Source organism: Streptopelia decaocto (genome assembly GCF_964273445.1).
Source record: "Streptopelia decaocto genome assembly, chromosome: 1".
In the NCBI taxonomy this organism is placed as follows: domain Eukaryota; kingdom Metazoa; phylum Chordata; class Aves; order Columbiformes; family Columbidae; genus Streptopelia; species Streptopelia decaocto.
The window spans coordinates 84,876,052-84,895,520 of NC_138663.1; the positions used below are offsets into that span (position 1 = coordinate 84,876,052).

General features: G+C 41.1%; 1 protein-coding gene across 2 annotated transcripts in view; it reads left to right on the top strand.

The window, feature by feature from the left end:
* Positions 1–19,469, top strand: part of CLCN1 (chloride voltage-gated channel 1) — a 35,210-nt gene that overhangs the window by 492 nt on the left and 15,249 nt on the right. For both annotated transcript variants that reach the window (XM_082075879.1, XM_082075880.1), the window contains exons 2-7: positions 1,521–1,649; positions 1,753–1,886; positions 2,330–2,407; positions 7,117–7,195; positions 9,851–9,976; positions 16,405–16,489. In XM_082075879.1, coding sequence (XP_081932005.1) covers positions 1,521–1,649; positions 1,753–1,886; positions 2,330–2,407; positions 7,117–7,195; positions 9,851–9,976; positions 16,405–16,489 — 631 coding nt within the window. The remainder of the gene's footprint in view (positions 1–1,520; positions 1,650–1,752; positions 1,887–2,329; positions 2,408–7,116; positions 7,196–9,850; positions 9,977–16,404; positions 16,490–19,469) is intronic.

Here is a 19,469-nt window from a genome sequence, read left to right on the forward strand (position 1 = left end):
GATGCCTTTCTGACACTATTTCTGCTTTTTACCTCACTATTGTTCTTTCCAATTTTTATTTATTCAATGCCCTGCAGTTTCCTGCTGGCTGGCCACATAGTGCTCTCTCCTTTGGCTCTTAAATCTCTTCCCTGCATTTTTCCTGTGGTCCCTCTCCTCTTTGTCAGCTGTAATAATTACAAGATCTTTCGGTCCCCTTGCCACTCATCTCAGTGCACACTCACACACACAACACGGCCCACATCCTGTTAACTGCACAGTTCCTTTGTCCTGGCCCTCAGTGTCCCAGTCTTGGTCTGTACACACACACCAATCCTTTCCTCTTAGTGCTCTTGGCTGCTGATGTCCACCAGACACTGCAATTCCTGAGTTCCTCCCAATACCCTTTCAGCCCAGTGTTCCTCCCTCTAGAGCTTCCCCATCTACCAGGCATCTGATCCAGCCCGCCAGTCTCAGAAAGCCCCTGTCCTATATCTTCCCTGCAGGTAAGCCTCATGCTGTGTTGGGAGCCAGCTCAGGCAAAGAAGATGAACCGCACAGGAGCTGCAGTTCAGTTTGGATTCTCAGCAGCTCCTGTGCTGTTGTACCTGGCTGAGCAATGGTACCACTGATGTCTTAACAGTTGGCACATCTTCCTGGATGCTGCTGCTCTAGAAGGCAAATCATAATGAGAGTTTTTAAGCAAGGTTTTACAAAGGAACAATTTTTCATGTGACCGAAATGGAGAAGAGGGCTATTGGTGGACCACTTTTTTTGCCATAGAATCATAGAGTACTTTGGGTTGTAAGGGACTTTCAAAGGTCATCTAGTCCAACCCGCCTGCAATGAGCAGGGACATATTCAGGTTGCTCAGAGCCCCATCCAGCCTGGCCTGAAATGTCTCCAGGGATGGGGCATCTACCATCTCTCTGGGCAACCCGTGCCAGTGTTTCACCACCCTCATCGTAAAAAATTTCTTCCTCATGTGTAGCCTGAATCTCCCCTCTTTTAGTTTAAAACCATTAGCTTTTGTCCTATCACAACAGGCCCTACTAAAAAGTCCATCCCCACCTTTCTTGTAGGCCCCCTTTAAGTACTGAAAGACTGCAAAAAGATCTCCCTGGAGCCTTCTCTTCTGCAGGCTGAGCAACCCCAACTCTCTCAGCCTGTCCTCATAGGAAAGGTGTTCCATCTTCTGATAATTTTTGTGGCCTACTCTGGCCCTCAGGCTGATCCTGTACAGTGATTCATCCTCACAACTGCATGTAACACATCTCTTCATATGCCACATTTGGGCACAGGTATTAGTAGTGTCTAAGAACAGAGAGCCACTCCTACCCATTCTCACAGAATGCCTATTTTATTTGGGAACTCATACTCAAAGTGTAACAAGGCTTGTCCTAGAAAACGGGGACTATAGGATAGCATTTCTCAGGGAGATTTAGTATGGGCAGGTTTAGCAAGTGTGTGAGTATTTGATGTCTACCAACCTGTTTGGAGCAGCTGTGGTTACTGACAACTCTTTCTTTGTCTGTCTACAGCCTACAAGTGGATGTACAGAGAGCTGCACCCAAATGTTCCCCTGCAGTATCTGGCATGGGTCACATACCCACTTGTTCTTATTCTGTTTGCGGCCATTTTCTGCCACCTCGTGTCTCCACAGGCTGTTGGTGAGGGCAGAAGGCATGGCAAGATCTGTTTCTGTCTGTCTCTTTTTTCTTCTTCCATTTGCCTGCAGGTTTTGTTCACCCCCTGCTCTGCTGTTGTTTTCAGGGTCTGGGATCCCAGAGCTCAAGACCATTATGAGGGGAGTGGTCCTCAAGGAATATCTCACTCTCAAAGCTTTTGTGGCCAAAGTTGTCGGCCTCACAGCTGGACTTGGAAGCGGCATGCCTGTGGGGAAAGAGGTAAATATTGCTGTTTTCCTGTGCAGTAATGTCCAGGGTCTGTGAGGTGGGAGGAGTTGTCAGTAGAATAAGGGTCTATAAGTGTTTTGTTTCTTTTGCCACTACTCCTCTTCTCAAAGCTCTGCTTTTTCCAGCAACACTTGTCTTCCATTGGCCATTTTCCTTCCACCTTGAAAAGCTTGATATAGAAAAGATCAAATAACTCAAGGCAAGTAGTCTTTGACAAGGTAAAAAACAAAACAAAACAAAAAAAACCAAACAAAAACACAAAACAAACAAACAAACAAAAAAAAAACCAAAACAAAACAAAAAAAAAAGACAAAAGGAAAATTGGAGAACTGGCTAAGATGGCCATAGAGAAATTATGAGATCTTCAATGGCTAAATTGTTGTCAGTAACCAGAGGGTAACCCTCACTGATTTCCTCCTCCTCTTCTCTTGCAGGGTCCTTTTGTGCATATTGCCAGTATCTGTGCTGCGGTACTCAGCAAGTTCATGTCGATCTTCTGTGGTGTGTATGAGGTAAGGAACATGTCTCTGCATGCAACTCTTCCACAGGTTGAACTCCTAAGACACATAACATAGTATTGGTAGGCCACAAAACACAGAGGAAACATACGGATTGAAGTTCACTGTACTGCTATAGAGCGGTAAAATACAAGCCAAAGAAAACAGTAGTGGGAAGCCAAATATATAGACAAAAAACTGTGCAGGACCCTACCAATTACATAGAGGCTGGTTAGGATTATGCATTTGACAAGTTTTCAATCTCATGATGCTGATGTTTGTGCACTGTGATAATTGTATAAAAAAGGAGCTGCAGATGGAAATCTATTTGTCTTTAGGCCAAATTCATACAGCATTGCTAATTATAGACATTGACACTGTCTCTAGGCTTTTGCTGTCGCAGAACAGCCTCTGCAGGCTGATCACTGTATTGACTACTTGTATAAAGAAATCTATTAACTGCATAGGTAGCTAAATGTAGAAACTGCTTTACATATAGGCTCTTAGTAGAAACTGGCTCTGTAATACAGCAGTGGGAGGTACTGTTCTACTTGAGTAGGTCCTGTCAGTGCATAAGGACCAGATGTCACTGCTGAAGACCAGATGACAGTACTAAAGACTGCATTAAAGTGTGTAAAGCCTGCTATTTGTAATAGCAATGGTTGACTCTGCGGCTGGCTGTTGCTTTCTTTCATTGTTCTGGATCCTAACCCCCTGGCTTTGCTCCCTCTAACCCCAGCATGCCCTTCTCTGGCTGCACTCTGTTCCAGAATGTGCATAGGCAGTTCGACCTCCTGGTGGCAGCTTGCGCAGTTGGAGTTGGATGTTGCTTCGGGGCTCCTCTTGGAGGCAAGTGTCTTCCTATACATGACATTTAATGTAGAACTCATTTGGCCTCTTGCTGTGAGATTTCCTGCTCACAGAAAAGGTTCTCCACAGGTACCTCTCCCCTCTTAGCAACATGATTTCTTTCTTTGCACATGTAGCTAATGGCAGAGAAAGGAAATGTTATAGGAAAAATTACACCTATTAATGTGTTGATTTCTTATGATGCAGCATGTTCAGGCACTGCTCGCCACAGACATTGTTCAACCTGGAGAGCACCAAGGGCTGTCCAGAAAATCAATAAGGATCAAGTAGAGAACAGAAGTTAAAGAAAAAAAAAACTTCATGTAAGGAGTAGCAACATCTAAGGGCAGGAGATGATGGCAAATATGACAGGAAGTAATAATGTGGACAGGAAACTACTATATAAATACTTCATCAGTGGAGTGGAGAATGGAAATATCAGTTTGTGAAGTTTTGGGCTCCCCATACAAGAGAGATTAGAAGGTCCAGTAAGGTAGTTGGCAGGTTAGAGTAATGGCATATGAGGAGAAGCTGAGGCAGCTGAGTTTGCCCAGCCTAAAGGAGAAAAGACTAAAGGGGGATGGTCTAACTGATGTCATCAACCTAAAGGGGGATTTTAGTGAAGATTGATCTGGGCTCTCTTCAGAGTAACACCAGTGCAAGAGCCAATGGGCACAACTTGCAACAACAGCAATTCTCACTTTGTATAAGGAAAATATGTTCAGCTTTCCCAAGGGTGGTTCAGGACTGGCACAGAGGTCCAGAGGGACCAGGGAATCTCTACCCTTGGAGACGTTCAGGACTCACCTGGACAAGAACCTGATCTAGCCTTGGAATTAGCAGGGAGTTGGAGACACTTGCGGTAGTCTCTTCTGACTTTTCTATGATCCCAGTGTGAGGAGAAATATGGAAGTTTATTGCCACCCCCCTGCATTTGTAGTAGTCTGATTCATAGAATTTCCTTAAGCAGCACATATACAAAGGGCACACAGTAACTTCTTCCTAAAACAGTGGCAATATATTCATAAGCAAGTTGTCTTAAAATGTTCTCCATTCTTTGTTGTGCCTTCTTTTCACTTTCTGCTCATGCACTGCCCTGAACCTGTCTCTGTGGTTGTTGTGCCTAGAAGTATAAGGAGTTTTTGGAATTAGATGTTTTTTCTAAGTTTGCTTTATTTCTTTCATGCACTAATTTCCAGTTAGTCTTCAAATGGATGGGTTAGCTGACAAATGCAACACGGTCTTGCATCAACAATTATGGTCTTTACCCTGGTTTGCTGTTAAACAAAAGGAAGGAACATAGTTTGTCAGCTACAAATTAGAAGTTCTTCAGTTGATAACTTGAGAAAAAATGTGCCAGGAAGAAAATCAGGCTTAGCAAGAGAGAGGCTGAGAGCTATGTATATGTGGGCAATATAGGAAGTTGGAAGCAGCCTGAGCTGAAGCCTAAAGTTTCAAGGCAAAACTTGTAAGTCTGCCAGAAACCTTGAGAGAAAACAGCTTTAGAATGAAGGATTGGACCACAGTCAGGTGAAACAGGTAATATGCAGGAGAACGGTATTTCTCGTAATGGTTAAAACAAAAACAAACAAACAAAACCAACCAACCAACCAACAAACAAACAAACAAAACCTGACCAAACAGACAAAAAAAACCACCAAACCACCAAAAAACCTCCCATAACACAGTCCACAGTTCTTGTTTCTTTCTCTGTACCTGGAATTAATATAGTCTTAGAGACTGCAGGACACATTATACATAGTTTACTAGGCAAAGTTAAAGAGAACGCTAAAGGGGGACTGGTCTAATTGCTGTCTTCTGTAGGTAAAGGAGATGTTAGAGAGGCAACTTGTATCAGAGAACTCTTATCAGAGAACAGTGAAAGGACAAGAGACAACAGGCACAACTTGCAACAAGGGAAATAGAAAAAATAGAAAAAAGTTCTCCCTTTGCCCCAAAGGTGGTTTGCGGTAGGCACAGGTGTCAAAAGACACTGAGGAATATCCACCCTTGGAGGTGCTCAGGGCTCAGCTAGCACCCTGATCCTGAGCACCCTGATCTAGCCCTGAAGTTAGCCCAGCTCTGAGCACAGAGTTCAAAAAGAAGCATTCAGAGGTACCTTCCAGACTAAAACTTGCTGTGATTCTGTGATAACACTGTAGCATGGGAACAAACTGAAAGTTATAATAGCTTTTGTAGCCCTACTTGAGTTATGGATTCACACCAAATTGCTGAATATGCTGTCCATCACCTGGGAGTCACGTAATCTTCAGCTGACCTCAGACCAGGATATAGTTTTTGACTTCACATCATATTGGCCAGGGTGTATAACTGCTTGGTGTTGTTGCTGGTGAACACCACCCTGTGTATTAATAAGAAACCCTCAAAATGGATTTGAGAAGCCAGTTTAGCCCTTGACAAGCAAAAGGTGCTCAGCCTACTTTTTCTGAGTGCACTCTGGTACTGTTGGTTTTTCTGTTTGTTTTGATCTATCTGGCTACTCCTATGCTGCTACACAGCATCAGCACTGACTCAGTGGTGAATCCTGGGAGATACCATATGACACAGGCTTTTCTCAGGGGTTGCTATAGGTCTCTCTATCTCACACTGCTCTTCAACATCATCCCATTAGGCTTTGCACCTTCAAACAACTCTAATTGCCTCTTGTCATACTGCAGGCCATGCAGCATGTACTCAGTTTCAAGCTGTCAGTCACCATGCTGATGGGCTATAACACAACCCTCCCACTATTCTAGATGCTTTGAAGTGAGCCCCGTCCCTGTTCTGGACATGATTATGTCTTAAGGCTATAGAGGTACTGATAGGGCCCAGAAGTTACCTAGGACAATGCTGTGGGTAAGGACACATTGTTCTGGGTCCGTTGGGTTGTGCAGAGACAGCATAAAGACACCTTTTGATGGAAGCTCTATCAAACACCTGCTCAGGTAAACAGGAATTCATGACATTCTGGCTTTAGAATTCAGCCTGGCTGCTCGGATTCCCACCATAATACAGGACCACCCTTTCTCAAAACTCTCATGGAAGATCTAACAGGCTACTTAGGGAACATGTGTTAATATAATAGAAAGGACCAAATACACTGGCTTTTAACACTGGTGTATTATACACTACCTAGGATTTAGATAAATAAAATAAAGTAAAATAAAATAATCAAATCAAATCAATCTCACCTTTCACCATTCTCAGGCACTTCAAGACCAAATCTTTGAGAAAGAGTGGAAGAGCATTTTCTCCCTTTCAACAGCTCTATGTCTTCCAAAACTGTCTCGGGAGAGACTCTACCTTCAATTTCCCTTTATTATAATGGTTGTTTTCACCAGGACAGCACAATGCTTTACTAGGTGATCTGTTATCCACTCACCTACCTGGAGTGACAGGACCTTCAGCACCTGTCCACACTTGGATCTGGACATGCATGTGCCTTGTGCACACAGGCTCACAGGTGTTTTTTTTGAGGCACTCACTGGCACATGTGCATCCTGAAATTCCCTGCCAAAGTAGATGAGATGAAGTAAACCAGGCTTATGTGCTCTCCAGCCTCTGGAGGATTTTCAACCAGACATTTCTTCTACAGTGACAGAAATGTGCATGTTTCAATGAAATATGAAATGCTGCCTTCTCCACATGCCTTGGAGATGTGATTCCAGGAATATGCCTGTCTTGTGCCAGGTCTTGGCTTCTGAATATTTTGAAACCATCCAGAAGAGAGAAGTAAGATAAATATAGCTATAACTCTGAGACTAGTGATAAAACTGGGTGACAGCATGTGGCCCTGCCTGCCAATTCTGTTACTCACTCTCTGCCTTCTTTCCTTCTTTCCTCTGTTTGTCTGTCTCTGTCTCTTTCACCAGTAGCAGCCATATTATTATACGGATGTCCTGACTGTGGGTTGCGCTGTGGGGGTCGGCTGCTGCTTTGGGACACCACTTGGAGGCAAGTGGCTGTTCTGTTTCCTTTTTCTCAGGTACCTAAATCCTCTCCTGCCTAGTCCTCTTCTCCAATTCTCCTTTCCTGTGCTGTATTTTTGATCTGTCATCTACTTTGAACAAATAAGCTTACCTTTAGTGTTACCAGCCTCCCCAGCATCTCTGACACAATCTTTTTTTCCACATGTTGTCAGCCTTCTAGAGGCAAGAGGGGAAGACTTTCTAGAATGGTGGTCTCCAAACCGGGGTGTGCATACCCCAGGGAGTGTGCAAGATGACCTATTGGGCTGCGGGAATGAAATATTGGATTTTTTTTAAATTAAAACAAAAAAGCTTTACTAATATTCAGTATACATATTGGCAGTGATGCCCTTACTCAGTCCTTATGTTGGTTGGCCACTTGTCACATGAGGTGTCCTGGTTATACAGTTGTTCACAATGCAGAGGGTTGACTCATTTGCTCACTTTCAGCATATCACAATGTATTGCAATCCATGTGTGCCGTCTTAAGTGGATTTATGGATTATATTATCTAGTGTTAACTAAACTAAGCCTCACAAAAAGGACAAGTGGATTAAAAAGATTCCTGAAAAGAGACTGCAGATTGGAGATAATACTAATAAATGCAAGCACAGATGAAAGACAAGAAAATGGCAGAGCTGACACTTCTCCTACTACAGACTCTTAATCAGCCGCAATATGAGGTACAAACAATGACCAGCTAATAGGTCTGACAAGAAGTTGGCCAAAAAAAAAATTATCACAGGCTATTTTAAATATGGATTTACATCTGCTATTGTTAATGACAAACCTCACTGTAAGTATATATTGTGCTTTGAGAAATTAGATAATGATGGTATGAAGCCATGAGAATTAGCAAGATGTTTAAAAATCCAGAACATGAAGACAAACCTCTATAATTTTTTCAGTGATGTTCCAAACTATGTTATATTCAATCCAAAATTTTACTGAACTTAATGATAAATGTTTAGGAGCCTCCTTTGAGGTTTCTCACTTCATAGTAGAAAACAAGAAGCCACATACTGCTGGGAAAACACGTACACAGAGAGCAATATCCAGCAAACTAACATGCATTCCTTCATCAGCAAATACTGTTGGAAGATGCATAGAAAGCATTGCTGAAGATTCAAGGAACAAGTATCAGTACAAATTATGCAGTGTGAGAGGCTGGCTATGCAGCTGGATGAAAGTACTGCTGTTTCTAACATGTCACAGTTTATCGTATTTGCTAGATTCTGTTTTGATAGTAAAATGCATGAAGAACTACCTTCTGTGAGCCACAAAAGGAAAGATCTACCAGAGAAGCTGTATTCTCAACAGTAAATTACTTCTTTAATAAAAATGTTTTATGGAAAAGCTGTGCAAATGTAATGATGGCTGGAGCAGCTGCTTTGAGTAAGAAAAGGATTGCTTGGTAAGGTTACATAGGTAGCACTACACCTGAAATGCATTCACTGTGTTGTTTGTAGGCAAGATATTGCAGCAAAGAATGGGAGCCAGAAACACATGAAGTGCTACAGGACCTCATCAATTTGATTAATTTCATAAAAACAAGACTTTGAAATGGTAGAATCTTTACAATATTTCATAATGACATGGGACCATAAAAATCCCTTGTACCATACAGTTATTAACTGGTTATCTCATGGCAATTGGCTTTTAAAAGAGTTGTTGAATTTAAAGACCAGTTACGCATTTTTCTTTTACAAAAAGACAAGTGTTCTGAATTTGCTGATTTTTTCTGTGATGATGAGCGTCTGTCAGTAGCATGCTACCTAGCAGTTACCGTAGAAAAAAAGTGGAAGAAATGTTCTAACAGCGGGTGAGAAAGGAAATGCTTTTCAAAAGAAACTTGTGGAGACTTTGTGAATTTGTTGCCAAATACAATGTGTGTCACTTACAGAAACTCTCATATGTGTATACTTAGAAAACTCAGAAACAGAAATTTCATATCTGTTTTAAAATCTTCCAGATTAAGAGTTTCAGTGGGTTATGAACTCATTTGTTAAAGATATAAAAATTCAAAACGTTGTGATTAGTTTGCAAGAACAACTGATTGACATCAGGGAAAATGGAAATTTACTATGCAAATTTCAACAAAAATCTCTGTGTAAGTGGTGGATGTGATTGACAAAATAGTATCATGATTTAGTCAGCACAGCCAACGGTGCATTTCTTGCATTTGGATATCTTGCATATCTTTTTCGGCTACAACAGCCATTGAGACCAAGTATCAAAACAAATTCACCATAAGACCAGAACTTTGAATCACTGTATCACAAAGTGTTAAGCCAAGATTTTAAAAAATAAAGGATATGAATATTCTAGTGAGAACAAAAAAAAATGTTGTTCAGTTAATATTTATTTATATTGTTTATTTCATATTTATTTCATCCTTTTAAAATTTTTAATTTTGTGTATGTTTTATATTGTACATAATATATTAGTACAGTAGTGCATGCATATTTAAAAAAATAAATATGCATATATTGGGGGGTATGTACTCAAAAATCTTTTATTGGTAAAGGTGTGTGATCAAAGAAGTGTGGAGATCGCTGCTCTAGAACACTATTTAGAAGCTTCTCTCATGCTTCTAATATTACTCTGATTTTCACTTTGCTCCTTCTCTGACTCTTTCTAGGGGTCCTTTTCAGCATTGAGGTCACTTCCACTTACTTTGCTGTGCGCAATTATTGGAGAGGTTTCTTTGCAGCTACCTTTAGTGCCTTCATTTTCAGGGTTCTTGCTGTTTGGAACAAGGATGCAGGTAAGCTAAGAGCCATTCCTACTCTCTTTGTACAAAAGTTGCTCTATTAGTTTATTATTTTCCATCTTCCGCAAAACCACAACTTTGTATGATGTTTGAAATTTCTGCCATGACGTGACTTCCAGCAGTACAGAAGGAAAGAGAAAGGGAAGTATCTTATGTCATCAATTGTATAACCCAGCCTACTCCTAGGTGTCGTGGGGATATGACTGAAAAATGACTGAATACAAGTCAAGGCAAGTAAGGGTGCCTCTGAGATAGGATTTTTGCCTCTACTCTACTCAGCATAATATCAAGGCTGCATCCAGTCACAGAGCATGTAATACATACTGCAGTGTATGCTGCTGTGATCTGCTGGAAATGCGATGGTCTGCTTTGGTAATCTCTTGACTAGAAGCATGAAAACCAAACAGTCTAGAAAACTGAGATGATAAAATGAATAGGAGGCTACAGGTTTAGTAGGGTCTGACTGAAGGTCCTGAAAAAATAACTGTCCCAAGTAACCAAAAAGCATGAGTGCAACATTTGTTCAGGCAGAAATAGCACAGGATGAGCTTGTTCAGGAGAGCATTTCAGATACTGTGGGAATGGAGTTCCAGCCGATGCAGAAGGCTGCCATTTCTTTGTAAACTTCTTGCTTCTAATGTCTTTATATTTTATTCTTACAGTTATATCTATTTTATTGATCTGAGCTCCATGCGGATAGTTCCCTTACTTAAAACTGCTATAACTTGTGTCTCTCTTGATTTCATGGGGTTGGATTTTTTTTGTGCTTGGCCTGAATATTCTCTTGAATACAGAAAGTGACTACACTTTCTGCTTGAATGTAAAACGTGACTACATCTTTGTTTGTGAAACACTACCTCATATTGAGGGGTATTCAATTACCAGATCTGTCACAGAAAACCACATCTTTCTGTTCTTTCCACAGAAGACTATAAGAAAATCAAAGACAGATGACAGGAGATAATCTATCCTTCACTTTATCTACTCTAGCTCCCCTGCTGATCTCCCAAATAATTAGAAATTAGCATAAAACCTGAAACATCTTAATTACTGTCCCTTCTTCAAAATCATCCAGACAGCTTTAATACCCACATTAATGGGTCCTTACATTCTGCCTCATTAACTGTCTGGGTTAAAAAGTTCCATGGACCAACTGTTTATGTAAATCTGTTCCTTTTCATATTTGTGAGTTGTTGCCAATCTTCTTGTCCTTGTATTAAAGAACTAGAAACTTTTGTCTAGCTAAAAGTCATTAATTATTTTATTATTTTTTTATCATGGCTGTTCTTATTTTTTGTGTCTTTTCTTGCTCATTTGCTTCTGAAAGTTACAAGCCTGGTCTTTTCAGTCTTTGTTCATGCAAGGGGTTTTTAGGCACCCTCTCTGATGTCTCTCTAAAGTCTTGTCTATTCCCAAAAGTGACACACTCAGTAGATAAGCAGGTGTCTTTGCGCTAGTTTCATGTATAGCTAATCTTGTCACCCAGTAAGAAAGCCTTTGTATGAGGCAGGTTACTGTACTTGAAAATGGAAAAAACTGCTTCCCTTCATGTGCACTATGCTCATCTACATGTAATATTCTTGTGCAATGTGTAAACTATTGCAAACTAATACATAATATGTGAACTAAGTTTTCTGCTTGGGCAAGAATTTGTCATCTTCTTCCAGAATATTTTTGAGATAAAATGATCAGAGTTCCAAGCAGGTGTGTCTATTGTATGGATCTGTTAGAAGGCATTGCAACATTGCAATGCAATACTGTGCATTATGATGCCATTTTTATGTAGCTTTTGCACATTTCCAGCAGTTGCAGTTAGGAAAAATGTAAAAAGACCATTTTCTCAGAGCTGTCTATACTGACTGAGATCTCTTTCCTGAAATACTATTGTTAAATTATATTCCTTTCTAAAGTATGAGGCCTGTATCTAGCGGAGTGCCTCAGGGGTCAGTACTGGGGCTTGTATTATTCAATATATTCATCAACGATTTGGACGAGGGAATAGAGTGTTCTATCAGCAAGTTTGCTGATGACACCAAGCTGGGAGGAGTGGCTGACACGCCAGAAGGCTGTGCTGCCATCCAGCGGGACCTGGACAGGCTGGAGAGTTGGGCAGGGAAAAATTTAATGAAATTTAACAAGGGAAAGTGTAGAGTATTGCATCTGGGTAGGAACAACCCCAGGTTCCAGTATAAGTTGGGGAATGACCTATTAGAGAGTAGCGTAGGGGAAAGGGACCTGGGGGTCCTGGTGGACAGCAGGATGACCATGAGCCAGCACTGTGCCCTTGTGGGCAGGAAGGCCAATGGCATCCTTGGATGTATTAGAAGGGGTGTGGTTAGTAGGTTGAGTGAGGTTCTTCTCCCCCTCTACTCTGCCCTGGTGAGACCACATCTGGAATATTGTGTCAAGTTCTGGGCCCCTCAGTTCAAGAAGGACAGGGAACTGCTGGAGAGAGTCCAGCGCAGGGCAACGAAGATGATTAAGGGAGTGGAGCACTTCCCTTATGAAGAAAGGCTGAGGGAGATGGGTCTCTTTAGCTTGGAGGAGACTGAGGACTTATTAACATTTACAGATATGTAAAGGGTGAGTGTCACGAGGATGGAGCCAGGCTCTTCTCAGTGACATCCAACAGTAGGACAATGGGTAATGGGTTCAAACTGGAACACAAGAGATTCCACTTAAATTTGAGAAGAAACTTCTTCTCAGTGAGGGTAACAGAGCACTGGAACAGGCTGCCCAGGGAGGTTGTGGAGTCTCCTACTCTGGAGACATTCAAAACCTGCCTGGACACATTCCTGTGTAGCCTCATCTAGGCATTCCTGCTCTAGCAGGGGGATTGGACTAGATGATCTTTCGAGGTCCCTTCCAATCCCTAACATTCTGTGATTCTGTGATGCTGTATCAATAATCTTTCCCCTCTGCAAAGTAAGAATTCATCAACATGAAACATTGCCTTTCTTATGCCGTCCTTTCTGCTTCCAACCAAGGTAAACTGATTAAGTATCATGTGCAGATTTTGCTGTCTTCCACAGAAAACACTGAATCATAGAACCATAGGAAGATTTCATTTGGAAGAGACCATGGAGCTCTCTGTCCAAATTCTCTGGGCATCTGTTCCAGAGCTGAACCACCTTCCCATTTGCTCACTATATGTAGAAAAAATTCCCTTGTTGGAAGTTGTGCCCATTTCCTCTTTTTCTTTCATTGTTGTTTACAACTTCTCCCTGAGATAGGGGAGACTGCTGTTACAAGCCCCTTAGGCCTTCTCGTTAGCAGGCTGAGTAGACCTGGTTCCTGCAGCATCTCCCTTTGTTCATGCCCTGGACCATCCTAGAGTTCACCATTGGATTCTCTCAATTTTTTTGACATTTCATTTGTACTGGGTTTTCTAGATGTGTCTTCTTTTAGTGCCATATAGAAGGAAATAACCACCACTCTCAACCAGCTGATTGTGCCTTTGCTAATGTGGCCCAGTATATGGTTAGCTTTCGTTGCTGCAAGGGCACATATTAAGCATCATTTCCACCAGGACCCACTGGCATAAGAGCAGAGCTTTTCCTGTTCAAAAGGCCCCCAGGCTGTACTGACATACCTGCCATTCCAGGGGCAGGACTAAATATTTGTCTTTGTTGAATTTATTATGTTCATACTGGTCAATTCCTCCAGTTTGTGGAAGCCACTCAGTGAAGCCCTCAAGGTGACAAACCACCCCTTCTCTCTCTCCTCAGTTGAATATGGTCACTGATGACTGAGTTTCATCCTATCATCTAGGATCTTGATGCAGATGTTAAACAGAATCAGCCTCAATATTGACCTCTGAAGAAATAATTCAATACCACAGAGGTCCAAGACAACAATTAGCAACTCCTGCAACACGTGTACTATGACATGTATCGTTACATGTATGACATGATAAACTCACTTTTTTTCTCTCTCTACACTGGCTTCTGATCCATGGTAATATTTTCCCTTTTGTTGTTTGATCAGTGGACTTCTACACAAGGCTCCAACAGCTTCATGTGGAACCTCTTAATAATCTAAATAAATACCATTACCCTTAATCTGGTTTTACTGTTTTGTTAAAAATCCTCCATATCACAAAGTTTTTATTAATTTGAATGATCTTTCTGGGTTTCCTCCTTGGCTTTGAGGTTCAAAATAGTTACTTCCAGAGTTGTGCTTTCTTTAACCTACATGTATTTTACCAGTTCGCCAGGTGCTAATGCACATCTCTCTTTGCACTTCACCACATTGCTCCACGACCTTTTTAAACACCTATGCTACCCATTGGTCCCCCTTCTGTCCCTGGAAGCCCTGATGCTCATTAGAGAAAGTAAATTAATTTTTTAAATGGCTCATTCTTAATTTGGCTCAGATCTTAATGCCTTTTAAGTCCACAGCTTGTTTAACACCTCTTTTACTGTAATTTTTTACCTCCAGGCTGCATCATTGCTACCAGTATGTAGCAGCTAGGGAAGCAATGACATCAGAATAGACAGATGCAAAGAAGTTGTATAGGATCTCACCAAAATTCTTTTCTTTCTTAGACCCACAAAACCTTGCTGGCTTTTGGATACTGATGGCTTTGTTGGCTGGCTTTACATCATTATCTGTACTTTCCAAATAACATCTGCCCCACTGTGACTGGATACTGCAACTTGGGCCCCTGTTTGCTAATAATGGAAGACTGGAACTCTGCAATTTGCAGGATTTCTGTTTTACCACGTCCAGAGCCTTCATGTTGTTTGCCATAGTGTTTTACACCTCTTCTGCTCCTTCTGATTGCTTCTACACATGGTGCAGTGTTAAAGTTCAAAGCTTTTTAAAGCAGACTTTCCCATTAACTATACTTTCTCATTTCCTTTTACTTCTTTTAGCTTTCACCTTGTAAGAGTGGGACAGATACTATAAAATTGTAAAGTTTGTAGCCAGTGGAGAGAAAAAGGCTTAACCAATCAGTTTCAGGATGGCTTTGTCACTCAGGAAAAATGATGAAGATAGGTGGGATGAATCTTTCTGTAGAACTCTTTCTGTCTTGTGGGAGTATAGATTTGAACCTAGAAAGACTCAGACTAAGTTCTGCAACAGTTTCCCTTTGCTCTCATCATCTATGCTGCTCTGCAGCAAAACTCTTTGAAAGTGAGCCCACTATACATCTAGTGTCACTGTCATTTAGTGGCTTGGACTGTTTCCTAAAGCTAAGCTGAGCTTGGGCTGCCTTAACAAAAAAAAAGAGGACATCCTTCTTTTCACCATCTTCTGTCTCTGACTGTTCTTCTATGTGTCACTTGTACCATCTCTTTCTTTGTTGGACCCCTCCATTCAACTCACTTCCCTGGCAGAGGACTAATCCAGAAGAAGTGCAGATAGGTTTTCTGATAGGTTTTAATGAGGTGAGAGAACTAAGTGAAGGCTTTGACACAGGTCAGAGTGGGCCTGATGGGAGGGAAAAACAGTGCAGCTGGGAGGGATGGAATGGGATGAAGAGGCAGGGAGTAAGATCTTCCCATTTTGGATAGTAGCATGTGGCTTAGCTATCTTAGGTAATGTGATCCACAGACATCTGGCCAAATTATTGTTCTACACCCCGTCCTGGCTGACCAATTAAAAAGTAATTAATGGCTCCTGTAATTATCATATAATACCAGATCTTCACTGCTTCTTTTCTTTCCTCATGGTGCAAATAATTCCTTCATCCAGGGCAAGCTGGAATTTATATCCATCCTCATTCAGCTGTATTTCCACTCTGCACTAGATTGCTAATTTGTATTTCACCTGTCGGCATACAGACATTTACTGTTTCCACACAATTAGGTACATCCAGGTAAAAGCAGAACAGGTTTCAACATCTGAATCATTTTAGCAGTGCAACACTACCTGGAGAGGTAAGCTGAAGAAGATAGGGCTTAGCTGATCTTTTGCATCTCTGATTTCTAGAACTTTCACTCTTTTGGTACCAGTCAAAAGTTTTGCAGATCTAACTTCAGAGAGGATCTGAGTTTTGTTTCTAGAAGGCAATCACAACTTTGCGTGACACAGCTTCTCCAGATATGTAAGCACAGCCTGCCTTAGCAAAAGGGTCTTCAGAGTCAGTGAGTATAGTGAGAAGAGTTTTTCTTTCTAGAGAATGGATGGTAGAAGAAAATAAAACCCTTTAAAAATCTGTGATTGTAGCTAAAAATTAGGTATACATTCTCTAAAAACAAAGCTATGCCATCTGGAGTGCTAGAGCTGCAAGTGCTGAAAAATAGGCACTGCTAAAATCAGAGCACTCTGCCAACCTGTAATATTGTATATAATGTCACAAAACCACACAGGAGCATGTATAAACTAGTTCCTCTGTCCCTGTGCCAAGCTTTCATGGCATTTAACTTCTCACTTCATTACTCCCTTTCTTCCTCTACCTCTTTCTTCTCTCACAGTTACCATCACAGCCTTGTTCAGAACAAACTTTCGCATGGATTTCCCCTTTGATCTGCAAGAACTACCAGCATTTGCTGTAATAGGGTAAGTTCCCAGGAACCCAGCTCTTTGCTCTACAAAGGTTATCATGTGAGCTCTGTTAGGAATTCTTTTGCAAAACAGTTACATACGTCTATTTTAGACATTTTGATTGTCGCAAATAAGGACTGTGCTTGTTGGGATTCTCCCTTCAGAAATTGTGCCCATGTAGCACAATGGGTAAGGAAGGAAATGTGGGTATTATCAAGCTTTTTGTTATTTCCTTTCCATGTAATTTTTTCAGAAATGAAGTTCTGGGAAAAAAAAAAAGTCTAACTTGGTCTAGGTTCTTGGTATGGATATACTGAATGGTACTTTAACTGTTTCAAAGGCATCTCCAAATGAACTGACCCAACAAGTACGGCCTTTTCACTTGACAAAAATAGGACAAAAAATTTAACATGAAGTTTCCCTTTAACTAGGTCTGAATGGTTATTCTTGTCAAGAGAGGTTGGTACATTCAACATGGCAGTGAGCGGAACAGAACCATGATTGGATTCAGTGAGAACAACAATTTGTTAAGATGAGCGTCAGTTTTATTTATGGAGATATCTGAGTTGGTTTCATTTGTGGAGGAAATTCTGGTAGATGGAAGAATGAACTTAAGAAAAAAGAGAAGATAATTTGGAAATAATAGAGAAAATTTGAGTTTGGAATTTCTTTGAGGAAAAGTCTTGGGTTAGAGTTTGAGAAACGCTCCAAGGAAATCACTGCACAGCAGTAGTGAAGGGAACAAATACCTATGCTGGTGTTGTGAGCATATTCTGTTGCGAGAGCTAGATCCAAGACCAGAAATCTATTTGAGGTTTTCCAGCTCCTTTTAGTAGGCCACCCTCATATTCTTTTACTTGAATATGAACTTGAGTAGGATTTCTTGGAGACATCAGATGTGTTGAAAAAATCTATTAATGTACAGGAGCTTTTCTAGTAATACGAATCCACTTCATTCTTCTTAAACAGACTTGCATGCTGAACTTAGAATCATAGAATCATTTTGGTTGGAAAAGACCCTTAAGATCATCAAGCCCAAACATAACCTAAATCTAACACTAAAGCATGTCCCTAAGAACCTCATTTATACATCTTCTAAACACCTCCAGGGATGGTGACTCGACCACTTCCCTAGGCAGCCTGTTTCAGTGCTTGACAACCTTTTCTGTGAAGAAATGTTTCCTAATATCCAATCTGAACCTTCCCTGCTGCATCTTGAGGCCATTTCCTCTCATCCTATCACTCGCTACTTGGAGAAGAGACCAACAGTCTCCATGCTACAATCTCCTTTCAGATAGCTGTGATAGTGATAAGGTCTTCCCTCAACCTCCTCCAGACTAAACAGACCCAGTTCCCTCAGCTGCTCCTCATAAGACTTGTGCTCCAGGCCCCTCACCAGTTTCGTTGCCCTTCTCTGCACTCTCTCCAGCACCTCAATGTCTTTCCTGTAGTGAGGGGCCCAAAACTGAATGCAGTATTTGAGCTACAGCCTCACTAGTGCCGAGTACAGGGGGATAATCACTCCTCTAGTCCTGCTGGCCACACTACTGCTGATACAAGCCAGGATGCTGTTGGCCTTTTTGGCCACCTGGGCACACTGCTGGCTCATATGCAGCCAGCTGTCAATCAACACCCCCAGATCCTTTTCTGCCATGCAGCTTTCCAGCCACTCTTCCCCAAGCCCGTCACGTTGCCTGGGGATGTTGTGACCCAAATGCAGGACCTGGCACTTGGCCCTGTTGAACCTCATAAAATTGGCCTGAGCCCAACGATCCAGCCAGTCCAGATCCCTTTTCAGAGCCTTTTTACCCTCCAGCAGATCAACACTCCCACCTGACTTCTTGTCATCTGCAAACTTACTGGGGGTGCACTCAATCCCCTCATCAAGATAATTGATAAAGATATCAAACAGAACTGGCCCCTAGTATGGAGCCCTGGGGAACACCACTCATGGCCAACCACCAACCGGATTTGACTCCATTCGCTGCAACTCTTTGGGCTCAGCCATCCAGCTAGTTCTTTATCCATCGAAGAGCACACCCATCCAGGCTACGAGCTGCCAGCTTCTCCAGGAGAATGATGTGGGAAAAATTTGGGAGAATCTATTTGTTTAGATTGGCAAGGAAAAGAATAATCCGTATGATTTACAGCTGATAGAATGTAAAACTTCTTGTCATTGTGTTTTGAACAGAGTTGTTAGAGCTGTTTTTTTCAATACCGCACATAGGCTAGGAAAGGAGTATATGACACCGTGAAATGTTTTCAAATGCCTGGGTGTCCAACATAGTATTAAAAATTAAAAAAAAAAAAAAATAAAAAAAAATAAAAAGGCTAAAGCCTTGGATAGTCTTGGTTAAAGTTCTTGGAATGCTCCGAATTCTCTTAACATTGAGTCTCAAAGTTGAACTCTCTTTCTATACAAAATATTTCTTCACTTCAGGCAGGACATAAAGACTGAGCCAGCCCAAGCACTATCAACAGGTAGATCTTGTTCTGGATCAGCAAATGTTGTTAATTTGCAAAATATATACAGGAGGAGCACTTCTATTTTATTGACAAATTGATAGGCAAGAATGGAGGAATGTACTTTTTGAAATATAAATTATTATAAAGAAATTCAATTCATTGTGTACAACCCTTAGGATTATATTGCCTAAGAGACTTGTCTATTTTAACATCCGCTAAACAGTGCTGGCTCATAATATTTAAGAGAAGCTCATTGGACCTGTGAACAGCTTTATATTTAGTTTAAACTTGTTTCTATGCATTTTTTAAATGATCAAACAGGATTTTTCAAACATACAACTTTATTAGGATCAGACACATAGGCCTAAGTCACTAGAACCATAGGAATGACATATTTTGCTTTAGTGACAAGAGTTGCTATTACTTTTAATATATGATGTAGGTTATTTTGCTGAATCAGAATTAAACCAATTTTATTTTTTACTATGTCCTGTTCCATCCTGATGTCTAAGTTCTGACAATACTGGTT